Here is a 27,420-nt window from a genome sequence, read left to right on the forward strand (position 1 = left end):
TTACTTACTATCAGTTTTATTCTACTTTAATTCTGTGCCTTCTGTGCTCTAACTTTACTTCTCAAAAGAACAGATAGAACAATTAAATTAGTTGTTGTTGTTGTTGTTACTATTATTTCAGTCAAAGACAAATTATCAAAATCATGTAGCAATTATCAAAATAAGAATTTTAAAAGGGGCAGACGGGTTCAAGGCTTAGATGGTGGTGGGAAAGGGCATCGGAACTGCAGGCAAAAACACTGGTTCCTTGCTACTTGCCAGAAGATAAATGTCATAAACCAAGACAACAGCAAACGAGAAACAGCATAAGTCATTTCCCCTTCTGATGGAAATTAGAAGAGTCAATTTTGGTCCCAAGAGTATAAAAATTCCTATAACAACTTCATTTTCTTTAACCTTGCAGACTTTAAAATCAATCAGACTTTTGATCTAGAATTTAAACATCTAATTTTTTTGACCACTTATCCCAAATTAAGCCTTACTACTAATTAAAATTACACCTTTGAAAGGACAGGGAAAGGCACTTAAATATTAGCATAGTGTATTAGCCCTTAAAGTCCAAAGTCAATCCTTGCTGAGAAACATGAAAAACATGCTTTTATTAAGGGTTTCCAACCCAATAGAATAATTCAAAAACTTATACTTTTATAGGTGGTAGCATGACTCATTTCTTTGATTTAGTATGAAATTATCTATCTTTCAGCTTTTTAATCGATGTCAGAGATCACCCTTACAGTTTGGCAGCCAAAAGGCTGGCTTATGCTTTTGGCAGCCTTTCGTTATTTGTCTCATAGCAGACAGTCCTTGCTGAACAGCATGGAAGTGCAGATTTCCCCTCATACACATATCAAAAAAGAGTGAAGTTCTTTAAGGCTTTTGCATGCTCTTACCTGCAGTTGCATAGTAACTATCCACTTTGGGGATGAGATGTTCTGTTCTATTGAAAATGCTTGCATTTGGCTACTGACGATGGGTACACTGAAAGATTACACTTTCTGTCATGATTTAGATAGGCAAGGCTGAAATGTATCAGAAAATATAAATGCTCTATGTATTTCTCCTTGCACAGACAATATTTAGAGTTCTGACAAATCATAGCAGAACCGTATCCCTCAAACCAACTACTAAGTGTGTGCAGAAGTTCAGCCATGGGTGTAAGGTGCATCTCTCAGGGGTAGTACACCAGCAAGCTAAATTTGCCTGTAATCCAAGTATGTACCGCATCAGGGTTTTTTTCCCAGCTGGGTTCATCAACAGCCAAATGCAAGAGCACCCATGCCCTTGGTGTTTCATTTGAGACTCAGCAAAAGAGTCTAACAGGCAGAATGTAGATGTATGCACCAGACAGTGAAATGTATAACTGTAAATGTAAAGATTCAGTAAATCAGCTTTACAGCTGACTTTCCGGTATTCTTTAGGAAGCTATCTTGAGCTAGATGTATTTTAGTGTCATAAGTTTCTCTCCTGCTATTCCATGGAGATTTTCTTTTCTTAATGCCCTCTATAAACTTCCAATCATGTCATACAACTTTTTCCAAACAAACAAACAAAAAAATCTTCCATCTATAGTTATACTAAAGTTTAAAGTTATAAACAAGGTCACCAATACTAGGTGTAACTGCTGTCTCTCTTTTAAAGATGGTGGTAAAAAGCAGGTAATTGCCTCTAGGAAATCAATTATCTGAAAGAAAAGATTCGTCTAACCAAGACATAAATATACTAAGAAGCACCTCAGAGTCTGAATTAAGCAGACAGGGAAGATTCATAAGTCTCATTAAGAGAAACATCGCAGAAATAAGCACCAGACAGCCGTAAAAGACAAACTGTTAAATTGTCTCTCCCAGTGTAGGGCTCTGTATGCACTTACTGCTATTCATGTTTTATAACTGCTTGAGTTAATGGATAAATCAATTATCTAATTGTCGGCACAGGGACAGATCCTTACAGGTTTCATCTGCCTGGGTGTGTTTGCTGAAGTGACGCTAAACTCACTTGCACAAGCTAGCAACTTCATCACCACAGAAATTCAAGAAGACAATTCAGAATACAGCAAGTACTTTTGGGATGCGAACATACGGTTAGGCTGGTGATTCTCTAAATATTGATTGTTTTCATTTTTGAGGTATGCTGACAGACAGTGTCCAGAATCAGACCGGGGGTGTTAATCATCACCAAGATGCCAAAAGACTCACCACTGCTTTCTTCTCTGAACGCCAGTGACAAATGCGTCAAATCACACTAAATAACACATGCAGTAGGAATAGGCAAAAGATGCCAGTTGGGTTCACAGAGCAGTACATAGTCCATCTCACCAGTTAAGCACCATAACCCGGGTGGAAAACAGGCAATAAAAGAGAGGCTGTACAGCTCAGTGCCTCTGACAACCATCTCTGAAATGCTGCTTTCCCTGAGGATGTCAAGGAAACTTACAGAGAGCAGCCAAATTTGGGGTTGTTGATCCATTTTCTCCCACTAGCCTGCATGTGGATTAAATCCCAGAAGCACGCTGTAAAAAGCAAAACAGACTAGGGAAATGTTTGAAATCCAGCACTCCTAAGAGAGCCGCCTGCCTACTTGATAACACTGTACCTCCTGCAATGTACATGTTTTTAACTGTGCCTGTAAATATTTCAATGTCTTGGATATGGTTTTAGTTCCCTAACAACACGTGGAAGAGATATCATATCTTGAAATAGATGTTAGCATCTGTGCTAAACTGTGGCATTATCAGCCTAATAATAAGTTGAATTCAGAAAGGCTCAGTTCTGTTTCCAGAAAGGATTTTTTCTGATCTAAGCGTTTATACAGTTAGCTGATGAACTAATGACTCGGAACCATTGCTTTTACAACAGAGGAGAAAAAACGAAGGCAAACCTAGCAGTAAGTACAGATTAAGTTTACACAACCTGCTGACCCACACGGCCACACATGTGAGTAGCTGATGCCCAGTTTGTCCTCGGTCGAGCCCAGAGCCTGATCAGGAAGGTGTCCCCCTCCGTTCCTTTTCCAGAAGGAGTGTCCAACTCCAAAATGAGAGCTGGACGCTCTTACCTCTCAGCAGAGGCTGGAGACCAACAGCGGGGACACTTCTGTGCTTTTTCTGGGGGATGGCATCGAGCACCCCTTCACAGCTCAGACGCGTGCTTGGCAGGAGGAGGGAGGAGGCGAAAGCAAGGTCCTGTGTGAGGCTCTGCCTGAGAAATAAATAGCCGCTGTGAGTTGGAGATCCCTCACCTCTTCTCCCAAACCGCTCACTCTGGGTTCCCACAGCATCTCACACATGTACGGGCCTAGGAAAGTCACCCCTGGCCCCAAGGCTTGTTGGAGATTTCAAGATGCTCTAGTCAAAAATTTTATATTCAACAAGAAGCAAGTTTAAGTGCAAACCCAGACTCTGGTACAGGTTTTATAGGAAATATATTTATTTTATTAATACAGGCGTGCTTTTAAAACCTAACTAGCCCTTTAAAAGATGTGGATTGAAAAATAAAAGCTCCTAAAACATTCTGTTTGAAAGCAAGCGTAATAAGGAGAATAAGTTTTCTGCCAAACTGAGATCTTGTAGCCTTCTCTTCCTTTCATCTACTCCTTATTACCTTGCTTGTTGTTCTATTAGACATATCATTGTCACACAGATGTGGCACTAATCACAGGGTAGGACTTGCCAGCTGTCTGGGAGGATAAAGCTACTCTGACATTATCCCATCAGGCACCCAACAGTGACTTAGGAGATACAGCCATTTAGCTGACCCCTTTGTAAAGAAACAGGTGCCATCTGAGCATGCTGGGAAATCCTTTCTAGTGCAGTCAGCTCCCCCTCCATGGTTCACGGTTTAAAGTAAAAAAAAAAAAAATAGCAACGCCTATTATTTTGCACACTGAGGTTAGGCACAAAATGCTGAGGCTTTCAGAGGGAGTCTTGCTTGCTGAATATAATTATGGCTTAGCATGTTACCCTAGTAAAAGATATTTCTGTATTGAAAACTAAAGATGTTTGGGGGGCGTCAGTTGCACTTTATTTTTTGGACTTGATTTTAGTCTAAGATCTGCACCTGAAGCTACTTCTACCCCAAAGCTTGGGTGCGGGTAAAGAAGCATCAAAATTCTTCCCTTGAAAACATTCCCAATTTTGGAGGAAGCCTGAGGGGTAAGCCTTTGACCAATCGAAAGACCCAATGACTTTGGTAGGCTTTTGAAAACTTGAGACTGAGATTCAAGTATGCTGCAGAGTCAAAATTATCCCGGCTTTCTAGTGTTTTGTTGTTGTTGCTGTTGCTGCTGTTGTTTTGGCTTGAAGAGCTCACCTGGCTGCTCCCATACCTTCTTTTGCTCTTACAGAATATCAGTGGCACAAAGTTATGTTGATACCCAGTGCATGAACATTTGCCCTGCATCCACCTAGTGGGGCGATAAGCACAGTAAAGATATCTAAGCACTGACTGATACATGATGTTTTTTCCACAGGAAAGCACACGTGAGAGAAGGACGTGAATCAAGGCAGGGGTGGGAGAATGGGGACATGCAGCGGGAGGCAAACACACCGAGGACGGTGCGAAGTTCCCCCGGTCCCACATCCCAAAAAGCCGTTAGCCACGCCGTACAGCGTGCCCAGCGCCCGTCCTAGAGCTGTAAAGCCCAAAGCTCTGCTCCCCGCTCCCCACGCTTGGCTCAGAAAACGCGTCTCCTTCCTCCTCCACCCTCGCCACTCCACACTCCTCCTCCCACCGCCCGCCGTGTTTCCAGCCCAAGCTGGAGCCGAGCGCGACTGCGCCTGGCAGAAGGTGCCGGGAGGACCGTAAATCTCCAAGTCGCCCGAATAAGCACAGCCCACGGCTCCTCGCTGCCTTCCCTCCCTCCCTCTCCTCTCTTCCCCAGCCCGATGAGCTCAGCGTGGAGCTGGATGCGGCCGGGAGCAATGCGAGACGCAAGCAGGGGAGGGCAGCTGCCGGGGGGGTCACCCAGGGCCCGGGCCGGAGGTGTCAGGGCAGAGGCGGTTCTCCCCGCGCCAACGCCAAAAACGCAGGCGACGTTTTGGCGGACCGCACGGCGGGAAACTGCGGCCAGGGATCCTCGCCATCTTCAGGAATACGCGGAAGCTGAAAGATTACCTAAAAGTTGCATTCAGGAGCCTAAAGTGAGGCAAAAGTGCATGCAGTCCTGTGCTAGAGTTATCCCTGTACTCCAGTCATAACTTCTATTAAGCCAGAAACACAACCAAATGAGGATCCCACCGCATTCAAATGAGCCTGTGTGTCATGGTGAACGCTGCATCACTTAGCAATAGTTGCAGCTTCAAATCCTAGCTCAGGACCTCTATTCGTGGTTTCTTGTGTCTCGGTCGCTCACTCCGCAGACCCCCGTAGTGCCAGTGACGGCGCGTGCATGAGTGGCTCTCTCGAAGGCATGCAAGAAATTCAAGGAATGATGTCTAAACTTTCTCTTCCTCCTGCGATTCTCATTCCCTGTACTCAGTTACACCACAAGCCTCCTTTACACCCTTAAATATTAACACAGCTATTCTCTTGATGTGGGATTCCTCATCATCATATGAATAAATGATTAATTGTCACCATACTGAGCAAGTACAACTTTTATAACTATATGAATCAGCACTGTGCCAAACCCTTCGAGAATAGTAAAAGTGTTCAAGTATTTATTGCACCTTATTGCTTCCTGGATCATTTAAAAGGAGTCACTGACAACCATTTACACAGGCTTGAAAGTTTGCCTCCGATGTACTGAGCAGTTCTGTATTTCAAAATGCAGACATACCTTCTTTCCCAGCAATTTGACACTGGGTCTTTGGCAGAAAACTCCACAGCTTGTCCAGCAAATGCTACTATTTGCGAAGGCGCATCTTGTGTGTTACCAGAAGATAATTTTAATGAAACTTTGAGCATAATTTTAAGTACTGTTCTAACAATTATGCTGGCTTTGGTGATGTTCTCCATGGGTTGTAATGTGGAAGTTAAGAAATTCTGGGGCCACATAAAAAAACCCTGGGGCATTTTTGTGGGTTTCCTTTGCCAGTTTGGAATTATGCCTCTCACAGCCTTCTTGCTGTCCTTGGTATTTAACGTGCTTCCTATTCAAGCTGTCGTGGTGCTGATCATGGGATGCTGTCCGGGGGGCACAGCCTCCAATGTCATTGCCTACTGGGTGGATGGAGACATGGACCTAAGGTAAGAAAGACAGCCGCTCTCTAAGTAGTTCATCTGGATTTTTTACATTATAAACTTCGTATTGAAATGAACTGTCTGATTTTTTTTTTCTTAGCTTCCTGGCCCACACATGGTGGAGCTTTCTTCTTATAAAGACGCTTAGTTTCTGTAACAGTAGTAAATATAAGCAGAATAGCAAATATCCTTGGTGCATTGAGAATTCATGTGAAAGACAGCATAACAGAATTGTATATATTAGAAAATGTCTTTACTGTAAATCTTCAGATCCTGCAGAAAATAGCATTTATGAAGACTGCTAAGGTACTAAGGATTACGAAATCTTTGTCCAGGTTAGAACTACTTTTGTGATTTTGTTTCTCTCGACATCTTGGGCAGTAAAAAAAACAAAAATACAACGAAGGATTTTAGGATCTGAATCCTCTGTACAAAATAGTGGCTATGCAATAGTTCTTGAAGTAATGTTCCTTGAAAAAGACCACCTGTAGAAAAATATTTTCCCTCCTTTTGTGTTCTATACAATGAATAGACAGGCATAGATTTTCTCTTTGGGAACTAATACAAACGAAAATCACTTGCGGTAATTCTATCTGCTCCTGGCACCTTCTGCAAAGTCTTCAAACTGAGGGAAAGTTTTACAGGCTAGAAGCCACTGACTAAGGCACCTCTGCATATTGGGGGCAATGAAAAAACTCCTTTGTGGCAAAACGCGATGGTCTCGGTGACAGGGTGCTCTGAAGTCAGAAACAGATATGATGTAAGGCACCTGGCATGGCCTAGGACAACAAACACTCAGGAGAAGTGAACCCTACTCTTGATGCAAATTCCATGGGGGGTTCATTAACTCTAACAGCCTTTAAAAATGAGCCATCTTTTTATTTTTATATCCTGATTGCTTTGCTCTAAAATAAACAGGATCATTTCTCTGTTTCCCACAGAGTAACATAAATTGAAGCGTTCATCCAATTTATCATATGCCAGTCTGAACCAGAAATGGAAAAAATAATAGAAGTAAGAAAGATGTGGAGCTAGGGCAAATAGACTAAAAATGTTAATATTTGTAGCTTTAGTAAGACATTTTTTCCATCCTTTGAAAATAGTGAACTTTTCTGTCACATGCAAGTGTTAATGTAGTACCAGCTTTTGAATTATGTATGAGGTCAGCTTTGTTAATCAGCAACTTCCTCACTGTGGAGGAAAGACCTATGATATTAGGAACTGTAAGACACTTAATTTCAATAAATACAGGTCAAAGAAACCAGAGATGGAAAGATATCCAGCACAAGTCTGAAATTCTGTCCTAATCTTTCCTTGGAAGAATACACTGAGCTAAACTGTGCTTTATCAGCTCCTTATGTTCAGTCATGCCACTGAAATCAATGGTAAAAATCCAGATTGATGATGCTATAAATGAGTAGGGTTTATATCCCATGATGCTGGCAGAGGATGAAGTAAATAGAAAATACCTATAAAAGGTTATTCTTCAGGTAAAGACCTTTACCTTAAGAAGCCAAAGGCTTTGGGTCAGTACCTTTGTGACAATAATGCAGGGACCAGAGGATATGGGAGGTACAGCAGAGGCGGCAATGCAAGCATCTTCAGTTCTTGATAGAAGAATAACAGTACAAGTAGCTTGGCTGGTTTCCGAAGCTAGCACAGTATTATAGAAAGCCTGCCCATCATATCAACGTTTTGGGTTTTTTTTAACTGATAATATTTCATGTTTATACATAACAACTCATCACCATTGTCTACAGTCCTGCTTCAAAATGCCCCAGTGCAAACAGACCGCAAGTTAGAGCAGGAATTAATTTTCTACTGCTCATGCAATCCCAGGGAGGTGAAGTATGAGGTTTTATACCTTTCTTAGTAACTCAGACCCAGATGATATCCTCTAAAGCTTCCCATAGGGACATCTGGGTTTGACAACTCTTGATATTTCACAAAAACAACTGTTTCTGAAACACCATCTCCTCTCCTCCACAGCTCCCCTGGGAGCTTCTGTGAGCACAGGGACTGGGGTTAGAGAACGTGCAGACTTTGGAGCAGGACGTAGATACAGGGACAGTATGAAGATGTAGGAAATATGGAGGTAGGAAAATTAAGCTCTTGTATCCGTTCGGGGCTTCACCTGACCTTAATTGTAGCCCATGGCTCTTTTTTCTCTGTGCCAGAGGCTCCTACAAAGTTCTGTTCGATGACTCGGAAGCAGAGCATGGTAGGAACCAAAATTAATGCAGATATTCCTGTGGTTTCTGTATTAATTATTCTAGAGTTCTCTGGATCTGCCCTGTTTGTGGGATGGGGTCAGTAGTCGCTTTTTTGAGGGCAAGCAACACAGAAGAGAAATCAGAAGTGAGGTTCATAAGGAAGTTTCCAAAGTCCCTTAACTAGAACCCTTTCTCATTATTTTTATGTCAGAGGAGTGTGATTTGTAGGCATAATTTTACCTATTCTACTCAGATTCTGAGAATTTCCTCCTTATTTTAGCTGTCTTGCCTTTTCCTCCTTCCTGCAGCAGAATGCATCTTTTAGTACAAGGTGCATCAGGCCTGATGGTTTCAAGACTTTATACTTTAAAACAGAAATGGCTTTGCACAAACCAAGGAAGCAACGATACTTACGATTAGCTTCACCGAGTAATTCTCAGCATCTACTCTTTGGCCTAGAGCAAAACAAGCCAGAAAAGGGAATTTTATTACATCACACATCCTAAATGATGTAATATTTTGGGTTTATGTTGTTGACTTTGGAGTGAAAATTTAACGCTCTAGAACTGCTGGTATAACGGAAAGCTCCATTTGATGTCCGTCTGACCCTGTCCAGCTTGCCACCCTCTCAGAAGCCAGCCGGACAGGCAGCACGCAGACAGACTTGCCGACAGACCTTCCTGATGGCTGCCTGTCTGCCTGCCTCATTTGCACTAAAAGTTATTGTTCTGTGCCTGCAGAACACGTTGACATTTTATGTTCCTTTCTTTTCAGCGGAAGCCATTCCTTCCCTTTAGTTTTTTTCTAACCTGATATACAGGATAAATTGACTGTAGCCAGCAGCATTTTTTGCCCAACCTTTCGTAAGCTGTGAAGTCGTAATAAGAAAATGAGAAAGACTATAGGCTAGCGTGAGACGAACTGTCACTCTAACCAATTTCTTCGCAGCATCAGCATGACAACTTGCTCCACACTGTTTGCAATGGGAATGATGCCACTCTGCCTCTTTGTTTACACCAAGATATGGACTGATTCTAATGCAATTGTGCTCCCCTACGACAGCATTGGTGAGTCCAGTGAACCAGCACTTTCCCTCCTGACTCTCCCCTTATCCTCCCTCTAGTAACAACCACCTTTATACCATCATCCTGCAGAGTCATGAAGAAATGACCTGAGATTTCTAAATATACTCATCCTCCTACTTTCCAATAACTTCCACTACGGAATTACGTACCGAGGTCACTTCACGCCATCCACAGCTCTGCAGAACAAAGATTTGAAGTCATTATGACTAGCATACAGATATTTATCACAAGATTGTGCATGCTTTTCTTTCCAAACAGTTTGGAGACCTGCGTGGTACTGGGATAAGAACACAGAATAATGTGCACAGGAGTAGCTGCTTCCCCTGGATGAAAGTGTTTGTAACAGCTTTAAGGCACAATCCTGCAAAGTGCTAAGTGCTGAGGCCATAATCTGGCAAAGTACTTAAGCACATGTGGATAATTAAGCAAGTGATTAAAACTGCTGAGTCTCTTTGAAAAGCTGCAATCTACACTGCCAGGAGTGGCTTCATTTGACTTCCTGTCAAAAATCTCATCCAGCTACAAAGAGAAAATAGTCAAAGTATTTGGAAATACATGCTCCAGTGCTTTGCTGAGCTGTGGCCCTAGCGTTTATCAAGTGCGGTTCCATGTTGTGCTAATCTTAAGAGCCAGCAGAGTCACTTTCATATTCTTCAGTTTCATTTCCCATTGTCCTGGGGAAAAAAAAAAATCACATACATTGCTTGCGCTTTCAAAATAAATACTGGAGGGGGGAGGCCAAAACAAAAGAAGCTCTAACCCAGTTGTTGATATGGTACAGTAGCGAAACACCTGCAGACAAAATGAACATTTAATATAGCTACTCACATCACAGGATAGTGATGATTAGCACACTCAAATTTCTGTCTGCCTTTCTGAGGCAGGTGAATGAGCATGTAGCTCAGCAGAATGGCAATTACTTCAACAGGCTGCCAAAGATAACAGACTCTATAGAAAAGCAAATGGGCAGGTGTGGGTAAAGCGTGCATGTGTGCTCTGGGGGACGCATACCAGAAACATCCTCTGAAGGCTTGCTCCGCACCCCGAGCCGCTCCACACGGTGTCTGTCCTCCTGTCGTGAACTTCTGCATGATACCTGGGCTCAACTTCTCTTCTCTCTTCTTTTTTACAGGAATTTCGCTGGTAGCTCTTATAATTCCTGTTTCGTTTGGAATATATGTTAACCACAGATGGCCTAGTAAAGCAAAAATCATACTTAAGGTAGGATATATAAGGCTGAAGCATTAGTAAATATGGACAAATTATGGAATCAGCGGCACCACTGAAGCAGTACATTGCTATTCATAGTATTAGTATCTGACTTCATAAGAGCCGGGAAGTTTTCAGCAGAAAACAAATGAGACGCTGCGGAAATGTATTGCTTTCCCCCTGCACAAACATGCATGAGTTGCATACGTTATTAGAAAGCATCATTATCCAAACAGCCTACTTTTGTCTTTGGCTACAACTATGTTAGTAATTGAGTTCAGTTTATAATGTAAACTGAAATTGGAAGGAAAATCATTCAGGTCAACTGGAAGAAGTTTTTCTCTGCAAAATAATAAAAAATGAACACATCCTGGATCAAAAAAAAACCATTTTCTACTTTTAAACCACTTTATTGATTTTGGGGGGCAATTTGGGGGAGTGTGAAGTCAATTTTTAATTAAAAAAAAAACTGAAAATGTTCCAACTGTTAAAAAAATCTAACAAAACAATTCACAAAATTCAACTGCCTTTGCAAGATAGTTTCAGATGCATCAAAAATACGGGTTTTTGGCAAAAACTTTTCTCACCAAAATAATAATAATAACGACAACAACAAACTTAGCTGCATTTAGTGTTAACAGCAAATTAATCATTCTGAACATTAGGTTTAGGTTTAAAATGGTTGTCAGACATATTGAGTACCCTTGTCCTTTGTTAACCATTCTTAGTTAACAGATATATTTTCTGAATTTTCTTAAGGAAAACTAATCTGGCAACCTGTTATTCTACCTACACTTGGTTATCATTTCTCTGCTATCAGCCCAGGAAGCATAGAAAACGAATAAGGTCCTTTTAAGTCAGTTCTGTTTCTTAAGCTGTTAGCTTATTGTGTTGTATTTTTAAAAGCACTCACAGCTTACTTATGAACTTGGGTACTATTGAGTGCTGGTTTCAAAACTGTACTATTCCTGTTTAATCAGTTAAGGGAAAAGCAAGGGTAAGCAGTTAACTCACATGAAAAGAAACTCTACTTGCTCTCTCAGCAAAACACCATTTCATCTTCTTTCTTACCAAGTGGGTGATCAACCCACAGTAGGGTCCATTGACAGTTTGCTTTATGTAGACAGTGAAGCATCAAGTAAAGATTGAGCCGTAGCTGTCAGATTAAGGTCCATATAGTGAGAAATGGAGATAAAGGCACAAAGACAGTGTGCCAGGTGAAATAGAAGAGCTTGTCATTGCCAGACCATGTTTCTTCTTCCCAGGTGCATGTGGTTAATAGTTCAGTCAAACAAAAGTACTTGTTCATTCAGTGCTCTTAAAAAGGCTTCAGCCAAAGACTGATGAAGTCAGTTCGATGGGAATACACGTTTCAGCTGAGAAATGGATTCTCCTAAGCTTAGCCCCAGAAGTCTGCCGGTGAGATCCTCGGCAACATGTAGCATAAGGGCAGACATTTCACTTCGATATTGAGAAGAGAGTGAGATACCACTTTTTTTGGCAAGCAGTGGTAAATATCTCGGTACATTCAGCCAGAGGAAGTAAGAACAACTCGGTGGCTATGTCTATGTAGAAATGCTATATGAGCTCACAGCCAGTTTTCAAACACAAGTTTTCAGCCACATTAAAGATCTGCTCCTCTGCTTGGCAAATAATTTCCCATCACTAACAATCTAGCGTCTAGTTAACATATGCTACACTGAGCATAGAGTGTGACTGCCCAAGAAGTGGGGAGGAAAAGTGCATTATACTAGCTATTAGGCTGTCAGCTTCCCAACAGTTCTGGGGAAATTTTTCTAATGTGTGCACCATTCCTCGCTCACGTCACACCTGTGAAATTATTTTTAATCTCCATTTCTAACTACAATTATAGCCAAGGCTTCAAGAGACTAGTTTTACAGGTATCTGCTATAGATACCTATTATAGCTGTGCCTTGATCTATATCTGTAGTCACACATTGAAGTACACTGTACATCTCCTGTTTGGATAAAATGACAGCTATCTATCTAATCTGTCTGCCTGCTGTGAATTATATTGCTGTAAACTTTAGGTTTTATGTTTAATAAGAGGTTTCAGTGACTCAGAGACACTCATGGGCATGTTTGACGCTATGTTTGATGCCATTACGTTTCGTTGGGGTCTCTTATTCACACAGCCCTTCCTCTTTCCCCTCACAGATCGGTTCCATTGTGGGAGCGATCCTCATCGTGCTCATTGCTGTGGTTGGGGGAATACTCTACAAAGGCTCCTGGACTATTTCACCCAAATTATGGATCATTGGCACTATATTTCCAGCAGCTGGCTATTCTCTGGGATTCTTTCTGGCCCGTGTAGCTGGTCTGTCTTGGCACAGGTATGGAATTTTCTGTGACAAAGACATGTAGCCTTTTTTCACTGTGAAAAAAGGTTTCATTTAATGATTAATCAATGCTGAGAATGCTTCCTAAACATTAGCTATGCTAGAGTCACTCATTCCCAACCCTGTTTCTGGGATGCTATATGTAGATAAAACTTTTCTTGTGCACATGTTTATTTACAGATTCTGACTACACTATTTCCTCCAATCTTTCATATGTCTTCCCATTATGTGCCCATGTCCTACACTTCAAATAAGTGAAACAGACCTGACGTATAAGTGGGTTAGGACTGCAGTAAAATTTCTCACGAAGATGCGGCAGCCTACAATTTAGAACATCATTACAGGAGAGGGAGATGATAATGAGTGCCATGTACGTGACTTGAAGGTGGATCACACTCCTTTACAATTGCTGAAGTGCCATAAATTGTGTGTGTTCCGGTGGTAACAGCCATATGACTTGTGGAATGTTTTGTTGACTATGTGAGCTGAAGAATACCATTTTCTTATTTATCCATTACTGTATGTTTCTTGCTTATCCAGATTACTAGAAAGAATAAGGGCCCCACAGGCTGCTATTTCACAATGGTCTTTGTGTTATTCCCTTTAGATGTCGTACAGTGTCTCTGGAAACAGGCATGCAAAACACTCAGCTGTGTTCAACTATAGTACAGCTCTCATTCACTCCTGAACAACTTGAACTGATGTTTACTTTCCCACTCATCTACAGCATTTTCCAGCTGTTGTTTGCACTACTAATTTTAGGAGGTAAAGTATAGATATTTTCTATTATAGCATTATAATTATCATTATTGTTATCATCAGTCTCATTTTTCATGGGTATGGAGAAAACAAGAGGGGATAAAAATAATCAAATGGAAAATATTTAAGTAAACAATGACCCAAATGAGTACTGAGCATTGCCGCTGTGCTGTGCCCTGTACATAACTAGGAATATACAAGGCTCAGTTCAAGATCTGGAAGACCCCTTTTTTCAGCACAAGGTGGGATCTCTACCACCTACAAGCGGGCACGTGAGAATCCACTGAGCACAGGATGGTTATTACCCTTGGCCAAGGAAGGGCGAACACCTCTTCTTCCACCGCTCCAGGGTGCCTGGGCACACAGCTGCCCATCAGGGCCATCCCCACGAGCATGCACAAACTCTCCCTCCTACCAGCTGTTGAGAGACCAGGCATTAGCTTCACGGCTAATGTGAGAAAATATCTTCCCTTAGAGGTAAAGGTCCCTTTTTCCTCCCACGTACACCTCTCATGAGTTGCACCGCTGCTCCTACAACTACGCTGCCGAGGGTCGGGGTCTTATCCCGGTTGCTCGCAGCTAAAACCAGCTGTGACTGCCGAGCCCCCACTCCCAAACCAGAGCTGTCTTACCGACACCAGAGCACTGCCCCGGGGACACAGCCTGCGAGCCACAGCCCCGGCTCCCACCTCTCCGGCAGGCAACGGCGTGGGGACCGACGAACCGCTTTTTGTCCCAGCTCCTGCCAAATGGGACTCGTGTAGAAGTGAGGGTCAAGAGCCCGAAGTCCTCCCCAGGGAGGCAGGCAACGCTTTTAAAAGTCACTTCACACAACAGGAACACAAAGCAGTCAAACACCAAATGCAGAATTTAAAATGCTTTCCTTGTTATTTTCTAAATGTACTTTTCCAGTGATGAGTGCTGTTGACATAAAATAATTAAACATAGCTTTAAAGAAACTGGCTGGAGGTGTTGGAATGTTGTAGCAATAGGAGGAAGGAAAATGTTGCATGGCTACATGTTACTACAGTGTCCTTTTCAGGCAATTGTTATAATTTCTTTATTTAATACTAAATATATACTGATTCCCAGGCTACCGCGTTTACAGAAGACACCGGGTCAAAACAAAGACAGATGTTGAGAAAACAGAGGAAAAAGAGGATTCAAAATCAACGTCATCACATGCTAAAATAAATGGAGGATTTGTATCAAATGAGACCAAATAGACAATTACCTCTGTTCCCACCAGCTGAAAAGTTATACGGTTTACTTAAAACTTTTTTTTCACATGCCGTTGCTTTATTTAACGAAAGGAGAAGTTCTGCTGATATTGTACAGTAAGACTTTAAAATGATTAACTTATGAAAGATTTCTACTTTGATTTTGAACATGGTTTCTGCCACAATTGTAGAATCTGGTTTTGAAGCTAATTCCCTAAAAATATTTGATGTTTTATTATGTCTTATTTAAAGAAAGGCAGAATAAAGGTGGGCTATTGCTAAAAAAAACAGGCAGATATTTGCATTACCAACTCCAGCTCATGATCCTGCAAATCCATCTGCTAGTTTCAGCCCCCACACCAAACAAAGAGAAATCTTGTAGAAGTGCCTGGGCAGCAACAGGAGTTGATGTGGAAGATCTGATAAGACTGGAGGACTTTCACTGAACATGAATCAACCATGAAATTGGAACAAGCAAATAATGAAATAAAGTTTCATTTAGGTCAGTCTGGGCAGACTAAAGTCATTGCACTGTACTAATTGCTTGAAGCATTAATTTATTCTAAAGCTATAATTTTAACAAGTGCAAGGTACATTATGACTCTGGGTTTTTGCCTACAGTAATAGAAAGTAACAGCTTTGCATCTTCAGTCCGGGTCTTTTAGGTGCTGGACACTTGAACAGAGAGACAAAGCTGAGGGCGTAAGCCTAGAGCAATTTTAGTGTGACAGCTGCATACAAAGGAGCAGGCAGAGATTTTGGAAGCGTAAGAAATTATCAACTTTGCACTGAAAGGGAGGCATTTGAAAGTGGAACAAAATTGTCCCTGATTCATCTAGGACTACTTTCATCACCGTTAACACGAGACAATAGCTCTTGTAGAGAGTTATGTGTTTTCGTTATTTTATGAACTCAATAAATTTGAACTTACCAGGTGTCTGTGGCATGTAGACACTGATGTAGTTGACAACTTTAAGATTATAATTATATGAACCACAGACAGAAATAATTGGATGTACATATACCTTATTTGTCTCTGAAAATTCAAAAGTAGATATGGAAAGCTGTCTTAAGTTTGTGGAGAAAATGAGTATAATTCTAAGAGAAACAGTGCAGTAAATTTTTTGCAGCTGCAGTTTTTTATGGATACATTCAGTAACATTAGTCCTGTAGCTCTTATGTAAAGAAAACATCCAGAGAACTTCAGAAGAAATGAATGAGAGGTTGGCTGACCAAAAAATTCAAGAACGAGCCAACTAGCAACAGATGGAAACTATACACCTCTTTGTCATATTCAAGTGGACCTTCTGAGGTGGTGTGAGTTAATGTGGCAGGTTTTTTACAAACACAACTGGAATTGTGGAATTTAAGTTCCTGATATGTAGCTTTCCACTGCTGCAGAAACGTGCCCAGTATTAAACAAAGAATAAATTATTTCTATCATCTACCATATGTGGGGGAAAGGGTCTCAAAATGTTCCTGAGTTCTGGAAGGCTTGAAGCTGCTTCGTTTCGGGGGGAGTTCAGAGTGGTCATAACCTCCAAGGAGGAGTTAAACACTTAGCAGGAGTTAGCACATAACGAGGCATGCTGTGTTTTACAGAAAGAAAATTAAACAGAAAAATGTAGGGAAGTCTGTTATGGAGGAATCATAAATGTGAAACAGCAGATTCACTGAGAAAAAGATAAGCTGTTATTTGTAACATCTGTAGTAAAAACGTTATTGTCTTTATCCTGCGTCCATCAAAAAATGGGCAGCCGAAGTTAGTTAGGATCATGTCTTTCTTACAGACCAAGATGCTACTCTTTTCCCATGCTAAACTTCAATGTTTCCGTGCATATTTTAAGCAGATTTTGAAAATGTATTGAAGAATAATAGTTTGTCTTGCTTATACTATGTGTGTGTGTGTATGTGTATTTAAAGCAACTGTGTAAACACTGAACTGAATAAAGCCAGAAACTATTTATAATTTTGCCCACTGGACTAATTTAAGGTGGAAAGAATTGAGATTAAAACCTAACACGCAGACAAAGTTTATGGCTTTGAGATGTAACAAAAACACCTCAGATGATGTGTAAAATTAATATGTTTATTAATCAAAGAATCATAGAATGGTTCGGGTTGGAAGGGACCTTTAAAGGTCATCTAGTCCAACCCTCCTGCAATGAGCAGGGACATCTTCAACTAGATCCGGTTGCTCAGAGAGCCCCGTCCAACCTGACCTTGAATGTTTCCAGGGATGGGGCATCTACCACCTCTCTGGGCAACCTGATGACGATTAAATGAACATGGGATGTCTGATGCCATGTTTGGTATACATTTTTTAATATATACATGCACTTAGGACCCCAGATGAAGGATGGAGGCTGCAGTTTCTGCAGCCATTACAATTACATCTAGCAAGATGTATGTCGTATGTCCCAAGATTTATATGAAGCAAAGCCAGCTCAAAGATCTTAGCTGACATATGCCTCTAGAGCACATCAAACTTAAAACAAAACCCCAGGGCTTGTTAACATCACCAGAAGCAGGCTTATGTTGACATGACAGCTGCTAAATCTCCTGCTGTGGAAGTCTGGGCAGCATCAATGTCTGTCCATCACTGGTGAAGCTGGGATGGGCTATCTCACAGCAATGTAAGGGACTTTGGGGGAAGCTGTGTCCTGTCCCCAAAGGTCTCCAGAAAGACGTTATGTGTCTTTGGCTGTCAGCCATATAAATGCTGAGATATGGGCTTCTTAATTGAAGGAGGCTGGTGGCCTCCAGCGTTGCAATTGCAGTTGTCTTAGCATTGTCAAAAGAAAAACCCCAGCTTGTCAAGATCAGCTTGTTTCACTTGCTCAGCGTCATCTCCTCTCATGTTCTCCAGCATGAAAATCCTTTCAAAGAAAGGCAGTATCACTTAGTCGCCACTGCTTTTTAAGCAATATTTGATCCATTGAAACAACCTGTGGATGGGACATTGCAGGATGTGCAATTTAAAAGCATCACGCAGTGATATTCAGGCTAACAGATACCCAATCTAATTAACTCTTACACATACTGGTAATCATTGATTTATGTATGACGTCTTAGCCTAAATGCAGATGACTTAGCAGGTTCTAGGTAAACACATCTAGTCTACTTTTAGCTAGTCATTCATGTCCAGAGAGCCTGGGTAGTCCCTGAGTCTTAACACTGCTGCACTGCTGGTTCTCAAGCCGTTGCAGGAGCTGAAGTATGTCTAAGGATAGACATACCCTAAAAGTTGAAATGACAGCTGGATTAATGCCTAGCTCATCCCAAGGTCTGTAGTGTAAGGGCTGCAAGGGTGCGACAATCATACTTGCCAAACCAAAGTCTGTAGCCATAAATCTGGGTATAAAGATGTCTTCCCTAGTCAGTGAAGAGAGAGAGATGTACCACCAGAGAGTTAATCACGTCCACTGTCTCAGACTCCTGTTACAGGATGAGTTGTCCACTGGTATTGTCTGTCTCTATAAAGTAGATTTAGATGGCCTGACTTAGACCAAACACCTGATTTTTTTACTCTCAGACAGAAAAAACAAACAAACAAAAAAAAAAAACACAAAAAACAGTTGAAATACCTCTTTTGGTCTTCATTTCTTTTTCTGCATAAAGTCTCTGAACACCCAGTATGTTTCCTTTAACTGGGAAGATAGGTCTTTATCACTGAGAAAAAGAAAACTAGACAAAAAAATGTCTGTATGATGATTTTAATCTCCTATGAACATATAACTAATTTCTCAGCTGACCAAAAGACAAGTAAAAGAACTGGTTCTGTCATATAGTGCGCTGTGTTAGTCAGAAGAGAGTGCAATTTGAATAGAATTAAGAAGCAAATTGATTTGCACTTTATGTTAAATGAGTTTCTTGTTTCAGACTAATGAGGTTATAATGTTCAAAAAACACTATTATAATCTCTGTCAATCAGTATTATTTTTGTCAGCCTCAGAAAGGAGAAATGAACTTATTTTTTTGTGGTCCAACCAATTAATGTACAATACACTACTGCAAATCTAAACCAGTAATCTATATTCCCTTTCTCCTGAGGCACAGACCTCCTCTGCTTGGTATTTGATGAGCATGCTCCCGCTCTCCCCACATTAACTGTATCACTTGCTCATGTCCAGAATTAAAGCAAATATAGTGTAATAGTACCACAGCCAAATGACTGGATTTTCCAAGCCAGAACCGAAGGGCAGTAGAAGTAAAACTCTGCTTCTCTTTCCTAAGGAATATTCATTCTGCTCCAGAAGCACTAACATCTCAGTTAAGCTGAGCACTAAATTAACTCAAAATATCAAATGTAAAAATAACTGTTACTTGCCACAATATTTGCCAATCTTCAAACTGGAATTGCAGAAGACGGATAATTGAAAACCCTGAAGGAGTCCTAATATGTTTTCGCTAATAGATATGTGCTGTGGAATGATATTACTGTCTCCATTTAATTTCCATTAAATTTAGCCATCTACAAGTAAGTTTCCAGCATCGACCTTCATCTTTCCCTGAAAACAAGCAGTCAGTACTGTCAGTAGAAAAAGATAGATGTCTCTGGAGAGCAAGCCATCACACCCCTCAGACACCTGGTTTAGGATGGGAGAAATTCTGGAAGGAGACAAAGAGATGATGCAGAACTGGGTGTGAAATTCAGCTGCCTGAACAGAGGCACCTAGAGCGATCTGAGATGCTTTGGGCTGTCCTGCCTGGCTTTTCACTGGCAGTGTAGAAAGTCACAGGTATTCTGGAGGTCCTGTGTCCTGCTTGCACCTACCATGGCCCTACAGCATCTAAAATGGCACCAGACACTTGTCTGGCAGCTGAATCCTCCTCGTGGCTTCTGTGCAAGTCATCCTTATTTGCAGGGTTTCCCCTGATCTATAGGAATGTCTCTGCAGTCAGGTGAGGGGTCAGCACTTTGCACAGGATAATTGCAAGCCCATAAGAAGACCCTTGCAATATATTGTGAAATATTTCAGAATTTAGAAAAACAAAAAAACAAAAAATGTGTTACTTCCAGCCGCCTCTTGGAACTGTACCAAAAGTATGCCTCCTTAATGAATTTGTCCCAGCCCTGCATCTCTCCACAAAATTACATGGGACTTTGAAAGGGCTAGGAATAAAATTCGGTGAGGACATTCCAAACTATGTCTATGTAAACAAAGAGCATATAAAAAAGTAGTAGTGATATCTCTACTTGCTTATAATAGACTTGATGTAAAATGAATCAATCAATTGCCATTAACACCTGAAAGATCATAAATCAGCCTCCTCCCTCAGATAAGGATTGATTTAAGAAAACATGAGACTTTAGAAATTATAAGTTGAAATAAAGATCTTCATCTTTTAGACTTCAATTATTTGGGGATTCAGCCACGAGGACTGGACTTTTGACTCTCCAATAATCCACCAGTTGAGAAATCCTTTGCAATTGCAGCAAATACTTTAAAACTCCAAAGAAAAGGAAAAGAAACCTCAACGTTGAAGAAAACTCTTATTGACCGCAACAGGAAGTTGATCAGTTCCTTTAAGTGGTATAACCCCTGGTTACTACATATCTTAGATACTGTTATGAAAACAAATAATTTCTGTTCCAAGCAAACAGAATCTAGTTGTTTTTCCTTAGAGTGCACAAAGCTCGTACATAGTTTCTCATTCACTGCAATTGTTCCTGATGACGAGAAATATTAGCAATTACACACCCAGTGTTTCCATCTCACACAAATTTAGCATTGCTTCATATTTTATAGATGTAATTTAATTGCTTCAGATATGCTGATTAGATGTGCTGATCAGATATCATTAAGGTAATCTGATACTTTTTTTTAAATATGACTGCAGACCTTCTGTCTCCTTCTTCTGCAATGAGTTTCTGTATTACTCATTTGGGAGATTTCATCACAGTTTTTAAAAGCCACTTTCCCCCATCTGAATTCAAAATAGATGTAAGGAGGTCATATTGAGATGGTAGGGCCCTGTTTAAATAAGTTGATGGTACAATTAATTCCCCACAAGCGGAATTAACTGCAAGGGATTAATGAAAATGTCAGGGTTACAGGTTGTGCTGGTGATGTGTTTCTAATGTCAGTAGTAAATCTGCTGTAGGTAGAACACAAATTCTTTCCACATAAGGCTCTTTCTTTAAAAATATAGCCTGAACTCATAAAATAACCCACAGCTGATATGGACCAATTTTCCATAAAAGTACCCCTGCTGAGGAAACAGAACAAAACATACAGCTTACATAGATGAACACACATTTCAGGTTTAAGATACGCAATGATTGTGTGAAAAAAAATGGATAAATTTAATGCACAATATGTAAAAAGTGGGCTTAAGAAAGAGGTGGAAAAAAACCTAATTCATGGACCATAAATTCATTGCTGGCAAGTTAATACGATGCTCAAGGTACAAGTTTTGGCTCAGAAAGTCCTTTAATAGTTGTTTGCTGGAAGCTTCAGGGATACGTGCCCATGTCTCTCACACTCTTTCCTTGAGCACCTGCTTCTGTCATTGCCAAGCTAACTTGAGCTCTGAGGTTCTTGCATCTGTTTGTGCAGTCATTTCCAGTAATCATTAAATCGAAGGAAAAACACAAGCTGCTTGCAAATACTTTGCGTATTGAAAGGGAGATAACATCTGAGTGGAAAGACAGAATAGTACATACTGAAATGAACAATGTAGTGATGGGGGGACAGGAGAAAATTCAGGCAAAATTATTTTATGAAGACATACTTAGCTGTCCAAAGAGGGACCAGTCATCACATTGATTACTTTCTTTCTCTTCTGTACCATTTCACCCATTCTGTTGTGGTTTTCAGAATTTTTCCACAGAAACCATTTGGTACACAATATAAAAACTTCCCACAGACAGAAAACATAAAACAGATGGGCTGTTTACAACAGCAAAATCACTTATGGTATTTGAACATCACTGGAATATGATCAGACTAGTCATTGCAACTCCTTCACACAGACACAGCAAATCCTCCTTGAGGTCTTTGCAGGCTCCTTCTGGAAAAAGTCCCCCCCCCAGCCCTAGCCCGGAGCCCCTCGGGAGCGCCAGGTCACGAGAGCTGAGGCTGCAAACGGTCACCAGACAGTCCGCAAGCCTGTGCCCTCCTCTTGGCTTATTTACTGGTATAGCTGTAACAGTACGTGCCCAAGACCATTTTTTTTTTCTTTAAACGCTCAAAACCTTCTGGTTTTAGTGGGACCAGAGAATTCAGGGTAAAGACTGTGTATTTTCCCCTATTGTTTCCTTGTAGACCTATGGCAGCTCTGACTCATGCGGTTAATGATAAATTAAGCTTTAACGAAGTAGATACTTCAGTTAGAGCAATTTCTACTTCTGTGGAACAGAGCCTCCATTTGTACAAAACAAATGAGCATGTTCATCCCAAAGGAATATTATATTTTTGATGTAATGTTCCTTTTTTTTTTTTTACAATTTGATCTTGGTACCATTTATACTGCATTTTGAACATTATATATTTTTATTGTTAAATAGTTAATGGCTATGAGAGGGAATGAAAGTGATCCCTGGGATTAAGTGTTCAAAGGAGAATTTCTACTTTTTACTGTGTTATGAAGGCTAATGGTATTGCATGAGTTATTTGTGTTTACTGCAGAGAACTACAGGACCAGGTTCAGAGGTGATGTGCTGTCTTTAGGCACGCTTTTCAAAAATACGTGACTCAAATATATACAGTGATACAGAGTCACTTCTGCATTTTCTACATGATAAGAAAGGACATCTTGACAGGGTAGGAGGAGGAGGATTAGTGCTGCGAGGCTACTCAGTCAGATCCATAAACACCTTTGCACATGCGCAAAACTTTTCCGTACTTAATGCTAAACTATTCAGCAAAGGTGCCTGAACTCCAGAAACAACTTACAGTTTTATCTAGGAGTTCCTCAGGTGGTTTAACACATGCATGCAGACTCCGAAAGTGCCTTATAACACCATTCAGGTCAGAAACACGTTTACCCCAAAGCCCAGCCAGGCCCTAGAAATAAGGATTTCCCCCATCACCTTCTCCTCAGGGGTTCAGCCTAACAGTCACATTCTGAGCAAACCTACTCGAGTCCTAGAGCAACAGGGGGTTTCTGCTGCTTTTTTTGTATGCAGCTGTTGTTGATGACCCATTTTCTATTCCCTTGTCCTCTCCCTCTCAGTGTACATTACCCAAATCCCCTTTTCTGCAGGGGGGCAGGGAAGCGTTCAATTTCCTCTTCTATCTAAGGAGATTTAAATCACATTTCCCAATTCCCTAAAGAAAGCTCAACCACTTAATTCTTTTTATTACACTTGTGCTTGGCATATCTCAGCATCCTTAGCACACAGCCTGTGCACCAAGCTGCCCTTGTAGTTCTGCTCTTGACTGGCTTCCACCGTATCACATCTTTGAGGGACTGGCTATTCTCAAAAGCAAAAGTCATGTCCTCCAAACAGCATGACAACTTTCCCTGGAGGTAATACAACTGCTTACTTTCTTGCTTTTTAGTTGAAGGTTGAAATAAAAATAATCCAAGAGCACAGAAAATACTGTGTAGACTCCAGGGGGAGTGTAGAGTGCACGGTACAGTAGAGCACTGCTTCCAGACTCCCCACCAAAATAACTGAGCTGAGCCAGCAGAATATGAGGATTTTTACTTTAATCACAAAATTCAACATGGAGGCGTGTGTTTTATCCCCTTAGAAGAGCACTTTGACATCAACGGTGCAATACCACAGGACTGCAAGACACCGAAGAGACAGAACAGACACCGTCCCCTGCCCCTGGGGCTACCCACGGAGAATATCTTCGGCCGGAGGGAAGGTAATCATGAGCACAGCTCAACGGGTGGGTTGAAGTAGAGGGTCACGCAGGCAAAGAACGACCAACGTCGCAGCATCCCAGAGCGATGTGTGTCAGCAACAACCAGTGTCAGCCCCGACGCTTCAACTCTTTACATGCTCCAGTTTGTTGGTGGCCGTTACCCCGTGCACAAGGGTATGCTGCTAAATGACGAGGTGGCCAGGAACCAAGTCTGAGCACGGGGCTGCAGTTCACCCACGCTGCTCTTCGTTTCTGCGGCACCCACCGGTAACGGCAGAGGCCAGCCCCCAGCAGTATGGGCATGAATCAGGCCCTAGTCCTCTTTCCTTTAGCAGTATATATATATAAGGGGCAATCTTCCTTCTGAGATGTGCCAGAGCATGTGCTAGTCCCATCATGCACGACACTTGCCCTGGTTTCTGCAGGAGGTAAAGCCTGAAACCAGAAAGGCACCGTTGTACCCACCAGCCCTTCGTCAGCATTTGGTAGACAACGTCACGTATCGCATGACACTTAACAAGAGATGATAAGTCGAGAGAGGTGCAGGCTTCTCGCAGGAGAGCTCCTCTGTCCTAGTGCATGCAGATTGCCTAGATCGCTAGCAGAGAGCCAGCAAAAAAAAGGTTTTATCTATTCCAGGAGTATGCATAGGAGTGCATGAGTAGGTATATGCGTAGAGGACACTATAAGGAAAGAAAAGAAATGAGGAAGATAGATAACGGAAGAAGGGTGGGTAAAAGCTGAGCAACTACATTAACTATTGAGTGGAGCAAGAGCCTGAGCAGATAAAAACAGAAGTGGGTATAACACAAGGAAAAACAGAAATGTTGATTGCAGCACTGCAATCTAACAGAGAAGAGCTCTGAAATAAAACTGAGAAGAGGGATCAGAATATAGTCAGAACAGTTTTGGGAGAAAAAGTTTGCGGTGCCTTTCTTATTGACATCAGGAACTGCCAAAGAAGGAACATTTTTCAAAATTCCTCCTTTTCTTTCTGAAAATGTACCTTTAAAATTTAGAGATCAAAACAGTTGACTAAGTAACAGCTCCAAGATTTCCCATCAGGACACAAAGTTTAATGTTCCTTCTGTCTTTAACTACATGCTGAATCAAATAGGGTGTGCCATACACTTTTACCAGTGATCCTCATCTTTACAACTTCAAAGATAAAAATGGCTTTTCTTATCAGATAAATTTCAGGAGATATGAGACAGTTCAACTAAAAGATATGCACTTTGGATTAGCAAGTGAGCAACAGACAACTGCTAAACTGCAATGAATCAAAAGAAAATGGTTTCTTTTCCCCTTCAACCTGTACCCTGGTAAATATACAAAGATTTTCCTAATTTTGTTCTTTTAAACAAACATTTCAGTCAAGTTTGCTCTGTAACTTCCAAGCAGACTTTAGTTTTAGTGGCTGCAGTACAGGCTCTATCTTCTCAACCTGCATTAGATTGGTTAGTTTGAGTCAGAAAAAGTGAGATACACATTAAAAAGTTTCATGTAATACACTGTTTCACTGATTTATGCCACAGACTAAGCTCCCACAGAAATTGACTTGTCAAAATAGCTGAATAGTATTGTTCTCCACCGTCATTGTGTCATTAAGTAGTGGTGTACTGTAATTACTGCAAATATAATCTATATATTCTTAGGGCAAAGCTTAGAAATCAGCTTAAGCAAATAATATAAAATATTTTAACACCATTTTACTGCACTCTCATTAAGTAGTAGCCTGCACAAATTGATTCTCTCTTTCATCCCTAACTCTGATATTGAACCCACGCAGGTAGATCTTACTTTTGTATACAGAAAGCTTCTGCATGGATGATTGGAATTTGTGAATTCAGATTTTAGATTAATTTTAAATCTTAACACAGATAACTGAAATCCTTTATTGTAGTTTATATTGATTTTAACAGATCCTTTGAAATATTGGCCTGGATGATAGTGAGTACTCCATCTCTTGAAGCATTGTAATAAAGGCTTACTTTCTTTTCAGAACAAAAGCAGGTTTTGGCTGCAGAAATTGTGGGGTGACTTCCATGCCCCATCCTATACTACCGACTAAATGAACTCGATAGTCTTAAAAACCCCAGGGAACTGTGGACTTAAACTCACAGGTCATCTCAGATCTGTCTTTTACTATTTCCACTGAAAAAAACCCTCTACTATCCTATGGCATTTGTTCTTCCTTCCTCCCAACTAGCCTAAATTATTTTGTCTTGTCTCTTATTTTTCACCCTATGTCCTGAAGCTAAACTTCTGAAATCATGTGCAATATTTACACAAAAATGTGAAAATACCAGCATTTAACATGAAATATGATGGGAGCAGGAGAGCGGAGCTCGAGAGTTTCATTTTGCATAATCAGTCCCTGAGATGAGACAGTTTCACTGCACAGCAGCACATGCCAGCATAGCGTGTTCAAATAAAAAGAATAGAAGACCATAAATATTATCTACTGCAAAATGTGTGAAAAAGCTGTTGCTTCTTTGCATATCTTGTTCTTGAAAACTGACATCAGAGATATGAGATACCAAGGTGGACTATAAAACCAGACCTTAATTGGCTTAATTTTTAGCTCTGAACGACATAGATATAGGGTACACTGATGGCGTACTGTCAAGCTGCATGTGCTTCTATTAAAGCGTGGGTTTTTACCAACTCAGTGAAAACACCAACCCAGAGACCAAGAGGAAACAAATAGTCGGTGTGTTCCTAGCCTCCTGAACGTGTCCTTGGCCAGTCTGCCTTGGCCCATTGCTTGATTCGGAAAAAAATGCCCTTGATCCCTGCCTTTGCCCGCACTGCGGGATGTCACCCTGCTTGTTCGCAGAGCCCATGGGATGCTCGCCCCACACAGCCAAGAGTCCTGCAGAGCGGCTACGTCCCGGGCTCTGGGAAAGGTCCTCCTCATTCCTCCTCTGGCAGACACCGCTTCCTTGGGCTTAGCTGGAAATAGGACCATAGCCTGACTATACAGTATTAAAGAAGTTGGTGCCAGGCTAATTTTCAAACCCTTATACGTAGCACGTCACAGCTCGTGCTCACACTGTTAACATTTTGCCCCTCCAAAACGCAGTGGGCAGGTCCTAACTACCCTTCTGTGCACTAAAACACTTCTATTTCGAACCCAAAGCCCAGGTTTCTGGCTTACACCAAGTCGTTAAAACGGCTGGCACACGCAAAGCAGGGTGGAAGGAAAAACCCCTCTGCCCAGTGGGACCTCCAGCCCCTGTCCCACCACACGGCCACAGCTGCTGAGTCCTCTTCTGCTCAGCTCACAGGTGGGAGCCACCCTCCGTGATGTGTTGCAACCTCGGAGACACAACTATTATAAAGGCAGGTCCTGTCCAGACAAGGGATACCCCCCCCAGCCCTCGGCACTCGCTCTACATCCTCGCAGCATGTGGCCATCCAGCCTTCTCCTCATTCTCTTCTCACTTCTGAGAGAGCTGTGCAAGCCACTTTCACAGGCCACAGCTCTTCGAAGGCAAAAAGCAGCGTTTGGTATCAAAAAGTGAATTAATTCTTGGGCAATCTTGAAAAGAAAGAGCACATTTGCACAAA

At 41.3% G+C, this 27,420-nt stretch overlaps 1 protein-coding gene across 1 annotated transcript; it reads left to right on the forward strand.

Moving 5' to 3' along the window:
• The first annotated feature begins 5,760 nt into the window (after positions 1 to 5,760).
• SLC10A2 (solute carrier family 10 member 2) lies at positions 5,761 to 15,028 on the forward strand. The gene is made up of 6 exons (XM_052785901.1): positions 5,761 to 6,182; positions 9,338 to 9,456; positions 10,607 to 10,695; positions 12,862 to 13,037; positions 13,651 to 13,808; positions 14,895 to 15,028. Exons 1-6 carry the CDS (start codon positions 5,761 to 5,763, stop codon positions 15,026 to 15,028), a joined length of 1,098 nt encoding a protein of 365 aa, XP_052641861.1.
• The last annotated feature ends 12,392 nt before the right edge of the window (positions 15,029 to 27,420 follow it).

Source organism: Harpia harpyja, chromosome 4 (genome assembly GCF_026419915.1).
Source record: "Harpia harpyja isolate bHarHar1 chromosome 4, bHarHar1 primary haplotype, whole genome shotgun sequence".
NCBI lineage: Eukaryota > Metazoa > Chordata > Aves > Accipitriformes > Accipitridae > Harpia > Harpia harpyja.

What these genes read in the sequence shown, in the direction of transcription:
- SLC10A2 (XM_052785901.1), top strand. Translation starts at nt 5,761, where the DNA reads ATGCAGACATACCTTCTTTCCCAGCAATTTGACACTGGGTCTTTGGCA. An exon ending in GATGGAGACATGGACCTAAG is followed by an intron (nt 6,183 to 9,337) that starts GTAAGAAAGACA and finishes ATTTCTTCGCAG; the next exon opens with CATCAGCATGACAACTTGCT. An exon ending in GCTGGTCTGTCTTGGCACAG is followed by an intron (nt 13,038 to 13,650) that starts GTATGGAATTTT and finishes TATTCCCTTTAG; the next exon opens with ATGTCGTACAGTGTCTCTGG.